The sequence below is a fragment of the Indicator indicator genome, chromosome 2, assembly GCF_027791375.1.
Source record: "Indicator indicator isolate 239-I01 chromosome 2, UM_Iind_1.1, whole genome shotgun sequence".
Taxonomy (NCBI): Eukaryota; Metazoa; Chordata; class Aves; order Piciformes; family Indicatoridae; genus Indicator; species Indicator indicator.
The window spans coordinates 50782994-50792724 of NC_072011.1; the positions used below are offsets into that span (position 1 = coordinate 50782994).

General features: G+C 38.3%; 1 protein-coding gene across 2 annotated transcripts; it reads left to right on the plus strand.

The window, feature by feature from the left end:
* The first annotated feature begins 2845 nt into the window (after nucleotides 1-2845).
* On the plus strand, nucleotides 2846-9136 carry MRPS10 (mitochondrial ribosomal protein S10). 2 transcript variants are annotated; one of them, XM_054399095.1, is made up of 7 exons: nucleotides 2846-2881; nucleotides 5502-5560; nucleotides 5646-5718; nucleotides 6798-6937; nucleotides 7383-7491; nucleotides 8572-8661; nucleotides 9001-9136. In XM_054399095.1, exons 1-7 carry the CDS (start codon nucleotides 2846-2848, stop codon nucleotides 9085-9087), a joined length of 594 nt encoding a protein of 197 aa, XP_054255070.1. In that variant the 3' UTR covers nucleotides 9088-9136. The 2 variants fall into 2 exon arrangements, with proteins under 2 accessions (XP_054255070.1, XP_054255071.1); XM_054399096.1 differs by lacking the exon at nucleotides 2846-2881 and adding an exon at nucleotides 2983-3006.
* The last annotated feature ends 595 nt before the right edge of the window (nucleotides 9137-9731 follow it).

A 9731-nucleotide genomic window follows, 5' to 3' on the forward strand; every position in this document is an offset into this window, starting at 1 on the left:
GTCCTCCTCATTACATCAAATTCAAATGCTGTTTATTTAGTAAAGCATACTCCAAAGATGAGTTCACACTGCTGTTGAGTTACTGTTTCTCATCTCTTATGTTCAGATCTACATGCTGGATGTCTTAGCACTGTTTGTATAAATTTAGGTTTGGTTCTCTAAGCAAATATAAGATCTCAAAAGAATTGTCCCTTGCAGAATAAAATTAAGGAAGAATTGGAGTTAGGTTGAGTGGACATTTAATTACAGAATATGAATACCGATTTTAGAGCTTTCACAGGTAGGAGCACTGATTTTTCTTATGAATTTTGCACAGTAGAAGAGTATTGCTAACTTTATAAAATATCTTGTAAGAGTAATTTCAAATCTTCCAGATTTTAGGGTTGTTTGGTTTTTTTCTTTTTACGATTTGGGGTTTGTCTTGTTTGGTTTGGGGGTTTTTTATTTATTTTTTGTTTGTTTATTTTGCTACATTCCTGACTCCTTAAGCAGAATCTGAGAGATGGTGGATCTTATCTTCTACTATCTGTCTTCCTTGTATAACTATGCAAAATGAGGGTAAATAATGGCACTTTTGTATAGATGTACCAGACCACAAAAGTTCAAAACCAGAGTCATTGGCAGAGAGGTGCTTTCTCTGTCAAAGCCAAATATATGAAGCCAAATGACCTGAAATTTCTACCTAAGGTCAAATGTTCTTTAATATCATAAAGAACAACCATTCAGGAGAATGGAAATCACTTGTCTGTTTCCAGTTAGTGAAGTTTCTGTGTACATGGTTTACTTACTGGTTTTAGAGGTTGTTCCAGATGTTTTTTTTAAGGTGGTTCTGACCGGCAGGTGGACTTTCACTCCCTCTGCTACGTATAAAGGATGATGTTCTCAATTCCTGTTTCAGGAAATCAGACAGCGGCTGCCTTTTCTTTCCCAAACTGCCAGGCAACACATTCCTCAGAAGTTCCCATCTGTATTGTGACACATGGGCCACACAACCCCAGTTCAGCAAACTGTGTGTTAATCTGTATGCTGCCCATTAGATCCACTGATAATCAATTTTGCAGGTTTTCAAAGTGGAAGGCTATTGTGAGAGGGAATTTGTCTTGGCCTTTAAGAGCCAGTATTAGAACCTGGCGGTCTACTTTTCCTCTTCCAAAGGTGTATCATTTTGAATTTTCAAGGACCTTTCTGAGAAGGGCTGCTGCACTGGAAAATGGAAACATGTTTTCAGATTCCCAAGTCACATGATGAGAAAAAACTGACTGTTTAAGCTAGGTGATAATTGAAGTCAGTAAGAGTTCTGCTGAAAGTGAAATATAGTAGAAAGTTGTGGGCTTGATTTGGAAGAGCAGCTTTATATTAAAGAACTTTTCTAAGTCACAATTGGACAGGTATCTGTGCTAAACCTAGTATATATATAAATACATATGCACATATATATGCCTGGGTCTGTAACATTCATCGGGTGATGTTTTATTGTGCAGCCAAGATAATAGAACAATAATAACCAAAGAAGTTATTAATTAAAAAAAAATGAAATAAAATAAAGAAATGCACATTTCTTAAGCAGTGCATGATGTAGGCCTCAAGCATTGACTTTATCATTGTGTTGCATTGGCTGATGTTAAACAGATGCTGTTTTATTTCATAAAACTTGTTTCCTTGCTGACAGTTGATGTTGGAAACCTGTTCACTATTGAACTTAGTCCTCTTTGATAAAACCTGTGTGTATATATATATATAAAAAACATATTTTATGAGAAAAATCTTATTTTCAATATTTAATTGTTATTTTATTAGAAGATGGCTGTAAATATTTTAGGTGTCTTAGTGTAAAAAGCAGACTGTAATTTTAGGTGGCAGAGAAAGTAATGAAATAAAATATACATTTGATATAGCTTGTGATCTATGCTGGTTTGAGGCTCCTACTGTTAGCATTGGACTTGCACACACCTTAATTTCAGGTTACTACCTACCTGTATGTGTGTATTAGAATGGCCTAGTGATGTGAAGTAGTACTTTTTTATTCCCCTTCTTTAAATATTTGGTCTGAATCAGAATCTGTGTTATAACATTAACTGCCATTCATATCTTTATTAAAAAAAAAAAAAAAAAAGGGGGTTATGTGACATTTCCAGTAATTTTTATACTTTGGTACAATATAGTTGGCTGGGTTTTACTTAACAGGCTTGTAGATTTCTTTTTTACATAATTGTAACGGGAAGGTTGAAAACTAGGTTTGTGTGTAACTGTTTATCAAAGAATTCTGGAAACAATGAAAACATGAAAAAATATTTCTATACAGTTGGGAGCACGTGAATACTGGTAAGAATAAGCTGTGGTAAAAAGTTCTCAGAGGGAGAGAACTGGAAACCATCACCTTTCTCGGATCGAGGAAAATACATATAAACAATGTCACCTGCCCTGCCTCGGGATCAGAAGAATTAACAATTCCCGCTTTCATCCCTCCAGCAGTGGAGGAGGGAAACGTTTTTTCCTTGAAAACAAGACGGAGAGCGTGTGTGAGGGGCACGGGGGTGGCCGTTGGCGGGAAGCTGTTTGGTCGGGGGCGGAGGTGAGGAGAAGCCGTTACAGTGGAGGTCCTTCACTGAGGCAGTGCTCGGGGTAGGCGGGAACGGGGGTGGGGAAGCGAATTAGAAGCTCGTACGGCGCCATACGAGCTCCTAACTCGCCTCCCCGACTCTCGAGCTCGGCCCCGCCCGCCGGTGCCGCAGTGCCTCCGCCGTATTTGCTTCGCCACTGCCCTGGGGGGCGCTGTCGATCATTTGGTGGCTGCTTCTCGTTCCGGTGAACTTTCTATGGTCGGCGGGTTGGGGGCGGAGACAAGATGGCGGCGGGGTGGCTGTGGCGGCGGCTCTGTCAGGTGGGATGTATGGGTGGAAAAGAAACGCGTGAGCCCCGTGCTCCTCCTCCTTCTTCTCTGCTTTTCCTTTAGTGTCTTCACTCCCGGGGGGAGAGGGAAGAGGAAGCTGAGGCAGCTCTTCCCGCGTAAGCTCAGCCATGTGGTTACGGTGCTCGGCCCTATGCAAACCGCGGCATCCTGTCCCCGGTGCAAGGTGTATTGGAGCCGGCCTGCCCTCCTCGGTGGGCTCCTGTGGGCAGGGGGGATCGCAAGTGGCTTTGTTTTGGCTGAGGAGGGGGGCGGTGTACAGTGTGGGGCTGTGTTTCTGCCAGCCGACATCGGTTCAGCAGGTCTTCAAAACTTTTCCCCATATCCTATTTTTGTGGTGGTTATTCTAGATGTAAAGGATAACGAAAGATAGATGATTTGGAGTTTGTACATCATGTGCCAAGAGTGTTTCCAGTCTTAAAGTTTCAAATCTTGACTTCATAATGTAAAATATATGGGAAAACCTTTTCTGCTACTGATCTTTTCTGCTGGTTTTGTTTTCTAAAGAGTGATTGCATTCTCTTAAGGTGAAAAAAAAAAATCTGATGTTGAGTGTTTCCTGTTCGTTTTCTGAAGCCCTAAACTCTCTTCAATGTGTGTGCTGTGTTCCTGACTTGCTTACCTTTCAGGCACCTGAGTACTTCAGAATCCCTCAGGCAAACAAAGTGAAAGCTGTGTTGCATTAGGAGAAGGGTAATTTGGTTATGGGCAAGGCCTTGGTTCACACAGGAAATGGAATTTTGTTGTGTTGAAATCAAAGTGTCTTTTCTACCTTCTTGTGATATTAATTTGCAAGAGCACATCGAGTACATTTACATCAGAGAATACAGGAAGCCCTTAAACTATACTGCTTGCTGAATGCTATCTTTACTATCTGGGGTACTTAACAAACCATTTTGTCAAAATTTATGCAGAGCACTTTTTATTTTACAAAACCTTTTGACAACATAATATGCTCAATCATAAAATACAGTAAAGGCTCTAGAGTTTAGTATGTGGGATAAAACAGCTCTACTGTTTAATACTATTGTATTCATCTTTATTACATGAAAACTGAATTTTTTGCATCCAAGACCACGTAACACAATATGCTAGGAGGACACATATCTTTGCATGCAAATAATAAATATGTATTACAAGGTCAAGTAGTTAGAAGTAGAGGGATACATAGGAGAGACTGCATATGCACAAAACTCCCCATACAGGTATAACTTTTAGTTATAATTCCAGTCAGTAGCCTTGCCATCTGGGCTCAGGTTCCATCTACTTACTTGCACACAGTTAGTCCTGGACCGAATAGAGTCTTTTATGTTCACAAGCTTGTCTGCGCCCTAAATAGCAGGTGATGATGTTTGCGTATGTCATACTGGCATTGAATGAAAGAGAGGCATTATTCTGACTTTAGAGACAGAGAATCAAGGTGCAAAGATCAAGATTATTATATCAGATGTATTTATTTAAAGTTCCCAACATGAACTTTGAAACATTCCAGATGGTCATAACTGTAGTGGCAAACATTCAGTGTTTCTAAGGTTGCTTATTGTGTCACGCACTTAAGAATGTAACAGTAGGGCTGATCTTTTAACATGTGAAATGAAAAGGGTTGCCTAAGAAGAGATACTTAGCTGTGATCTCCGAACAACCGTCAGCTTTGCAAACAGGAACGTCCCTTACCTACTGATGTTTGGGGTATCTATCTTCCCTTTTAAAGCTATGACTCTAGTATCTGTTAAATAAGAGTATCAAGGAGTTGGATAAGTAGAGAATTTTGATTCGGCATTCTGCTGCAGCCCTGAGTTTCTCAACCAAGTGAGAGTTCTGATTCCTTTTTTTCCCCCCCCTCCTCTTCCCCATTTCAATTTGCCTGTAACTTAATCAAATTGAGAATTAGTGGAAGGAAGCTAGAAGCCACAAAATGTTCAGAAGGGAGTGATTTTTCTGGTATGAAAAACAGTAACATTACCTCTTGATTAACAGTTGTATTCCCTTTTTAACACAGAAAAAACATCTTTTAGACATGGTTTATTTAATATTATAGTATTTCTGTTTAAATGTTCTCTTCAAGAAGCAAATATTCAAAATCACAAGGGATTTTTTTGCTGAAAAAAACAGGAAATTTCCAGTTAAATTCAAAGGTGGAATTTTTGCATTTTTAGGATACTGTTTTCAATTGCAAGTCCTACTTATGATTGTCATATAATGAAACTAACATATACTGTTCTATGAAAGTAAAACTAAAGAGGAAATAGCATATACAGAAACGGTATCTGATGCCAAACAAAATACATTTTTCTGCTAAAAATTGCTCTGTGACTGCTGTTCAGGTGCCTTGTTAGCAGTAAGTACATACTGCTATATTCTTCCCTTAATGTGTGCCTTTACTTTAGGTACTCTCTTATACTAAAATAGATTTCTATGCTTCTGTCTTCCTGTATTTTTTAATAGAGCAATATTTCTAGTTTGACAGATCATTGCCTAGGAATGTCTTATGCTCTGGTCACACAAAAAAGTAATCTTTAATAAAAATATATTAACTGTCTACTTTCTGCTTTGTGGGAAAAAAAACAACCCATAACCTATTTATTTTACACAGGGATCAGTTTTTCCTGTCAATTATGCAAGCAGAATTATGCAAAAGCAGCGTTTTCTTCTGTAAGTATAAAAGGCCCTCCTTCTTCACTTCTCCACACGCCCTAAAAATTGCAACTTTAACATTTCCCTATTACCACATTTCTAGAAACTCTGACTTGATAGGAGCACGGCTGGCTGGGTCCCATGTTGATACACAGGAGCCTAAGACTAATCCTTTGGTAAGTGTTTTATAGAATGGCATTTTGTATATTGTCTTAGTAATAAGGAGGATGTACAGAAAAACTTTACTTCCTTCATTGCAGCTTTTTAAAGTTACATCTTAATGATGTCCAGTTTGCTGTAGAGAAAGAAACAATTTTTATTATTGGTATTTGAGATTTTTTTTAAGAGTTTTTCAGCATTGCTCAGAATTGCTTCATTGTCACTTTTCTCCTTCCCTATGCAGCTGTAACTCTATAAAATACCAACTTTTGGTCACACTCAGTTCAGCACCTGCAGCAGCTTAGGCAGCCCAAGGCCCTTGTCTCTGGCTTGAAAAGTGAGAGCTCAGCCATGTAAGCAAGGCAAACATTTTACAGGCAGTATTAGATCCACAGTGCAGGCTCAGCCTTCCTGCCATGTCTGTTAGATGTTGGATTTACTTTGCTAAATTGCCTGGGAGTAAACCTGTGGGAATAACTGTGCTTTCTGGACACATGAAGTCTTCTCAGATGATCAGCAAGCCCTGCCCGTTAGAAGCGGAAGCTCTAACTGAAAGTCATAAACTTGTACTTGAACAAACTTAAAGGATAATATGCATTGGAAAGCCTACTGTGTTTAAAGTAGACTTGCATCTGACTTAGTATAAGTGAGAATTCTCATCACTGTCCATAAAGTTCTAGTTACTGTCCATAGCCCAGCAAAGTGAGAATTTGAAGTATTCTCACACTGCTATTTAGCATACAAATATGGCTGCTGCAAACTTGCTTTAACAATGAGTTTCATTCTTGCCTTTGCTAGTGCTGTCCATATCTGGCATTCCCTTTCCTTTTCTGATCAATAAATTGCACCTAAATGTTTGGAAGTTAGATATTTCTTCACACTTTTGCCTTCCCTTATAAGAATGGAAACTGTCAGTCAAAGTAATACTGTCAGCCTCTTGCAGATAAACTGAAAGAAGGAGATAACACTGCCTGTGTTGTGGGGTTTTTTCTTTTTACAAAGGGAGCACACAGAAAACGTGAAAAAGGAAAATGTGCAGTGCATGCATTAAGGAGAACATGGAGTGGTGAATCTTGTCCTTTCTTTAAAAATGCAGGTATCTGTTTCAGATGAGCCAGAAACACTGTACAAGAGGTTGTCCCTCTTAGTTAAAGGCCACGATAAAGCTGTGTTGGACAGCTATGAATATTTTGCAGTCCTTGCAGCTAAAGAACTGGGCATCTCCATTGAAAAAGTGTAAGTAACTGCTCTATAGACTGATGTGATGTCAGATACTTCTTATGTCCGTCTATGTAATTCAGGTTCTGTGCTTAGAAGTACTTTTTTCCCTTCGGAAGAAACAGGTGTAATCTGATGGTATTTCTCAGAGCATAAATTTTAACACTTCTTAGATGACAGCAGTGATGAGAAAGCAGCAGTAGTTCTATACTCAGCACTGCCACAGAAGCATATTTTAATTACATGAAGGAGATTGACAGTACTCTTAAGTACAGTCATCAGTGCTCTAGCTTCCCTGAACTAATGCTGGTTGATACCTGAGTTAATAATAAACTGTACCACTGTTTAATACTTGTAGATCTTCTAAATGTCAAAGTAAGAGCAGGAATTTCAGCATACTCTTTCAGATAATTTGTATTACCATCCTTTATATAAAACTAACTTATTTTTTTCTGCTTTTCAGACATAAACCTCCAAAGAAGATAGAACGATTCACACTTTTGAAATCTGTACACATTTACAAGAAGCACAGGGTTCAGTATGAAATGAGAACACATTACCTGTGTTTGGAGGTAAGAAAGACTTCAAAGGAAAAAAACAAAAATTATATTCTAGGTGCACAGTTCAAAGGTGTAATAGATGTTAGATCACTAATTTACTTGGGTTGGAAGGACAGTGCAGGAAATAGCAGAAGACAGCTGACCTACATATGTCAAATGTAACACATTGAATGTACAGCCTATGTAATTTTTTGATTCAAAGTTTGATTTTGACAATCATTTTAACAGCTGAAAAAATGGTTTAAAAGTAAGGTAGGAATGAGGGTTATCTTTATATGATTTATGTTCTTGGTTTGCAAGAATCAGCGGGCTAGGAGCTTTCTCAGGAAGAGAAGAAAATACAGATAAATCATTGTCATTACCAGTCACTAAGGGTCCTGTTCTTTATGAGTTTGATGTTTCTGAGTACACATACTTTTGCCCTAATGGCAAACTAAAACTGGGTGGGGGAAACACAGGAAAGGAAGTGTATACAACCCACTAGCTCTGTGGCTGATGATACAGACTTCTGTATGGTTTAGAATGCAGTTGTGGTTGACTTTCTTAGAAGAAGGCTTTGCTGCCAGTATTTTGTGGCTCCTGGGTGTCTTACTGTATATTTGCACAGTGCTTATCACAAATGGGACTGTGCTTTAAATCCCCGTGCATTAGTGCAGTAGAAATGGCTGCCCACAGACCATAAACACTATTTTTGCCATCCAGGAGAAACTACAAAATCTATTATTCAGTGGAATTCCAGAGTTGCAGAATCTATAACAAGTTTGAACTCTGACAGTGTGCAAAAGCTGGTGATTCTTGCATAACCTATGATTAATTTAGTTTTATACCTGTGGTGTTAGGATGCATCACTTCCATCGTAATCAGTGCCTGTGATCACAGGTGGTATGCACAGGTGTGTGGAGTGAAACAGCTACACCATAGTGTGTCAGAGTTGCATGGAGCTCAACTGCCTCTGGTCAATGTTACAGTAGCTGCCTTTCCTGTAGGATGTTTGGTCCCATCGCAAGAACTAGAGAAGCACACTATTTTTTTTTAATTCTGTTTGAAGTATTAATTACAGTAGTTTATTAAAAAACATTATTTCTGTTTTAGTTAAAATACCTAACAAGCAGTACTGCTGCAGTTTACCTGGAGTATGTTCAACGAAACTTACCTGAAGGAGTTGCCATGGAAGTAAAAAAGGTAAAGCTCCACTTTACTAGTACTCACACCCGTCCTGATGCGAGTACTAGTAACTAATGAAGTCTTTAGAAAGTCAGCGGAGGTGACCTTGCTTTGGCTGGAGGGTTGGACTGAGTGATCTCTGGAGGTCCCTTCCAACCTCTTAACATTCTGTGATTCTGTGTGTAGCTTTGGAAGGAACATTTTCTGTAGTATTACTCTAAAGAGGCTGTATTGCTCGAAAATGCCACTAGGTGGCATTTTAAAATCAGATAAATAGCTGAAATCAGAATAAATAAAGGAACGCAGTTAGATGTTAATTTGTTGGTTTAATAAGCAGTTGCTTTGCTTTCCTTTTAGACTAAGATAGAGAAAATACCTGAACACATTAAGGAGCCAGTTTGGGATACAGTATCTCAAGCAAAAGAAACTGAAGTCAAGTCATGAACTCATCAGGAACCTGGCACCATTACTTGCTCCTATCAACCTAATTTACCGAGAGACTAAAATAAAAGTTCTCTTATAAAGTAATTTATAAATTCTTGTTTCAGTGAGTTATTCTTGCTCATAATTCCAGTGCATGTAGACTGAACAGCTATAAGGAACTTTGGACTGCATGCTGTGATCACAAGCTATGGTTATCTATAATATGTTTGTAGAAAGATAAAATTAAGTTTGATTTTTATATATGTGTGTGTATGTGTGTGTGTATATGTATACACACAATATAAAAATTCTCAGTGTTTTGATAATAAGTTACTTCTGAATTCTGAAATATTTATAAAAAATCCACTCCACATTTCTGTAATGTTTACACATTTTGTGATATAGCTCCTTTAAAGTAACTGAATGCCAGGTGTACATACAGCTTGCATATTAACCTGTGTTAAGTCAAAACCCACAGTCTTAGAGAACACTGAGGCATGCTGAGACTTTTCTAGGCTCCTATAGTTCAAATAGCCTCTTTTCCACTCTTAGTAACACCTTGGTATCAGAACACAATGATCACAGTACAAATCTGAGCTTTGCACAGGCTTACATCTGTAATTAAATGCTTGTAGAACCATTTGCTGTGATAATAGAAAGTGTTA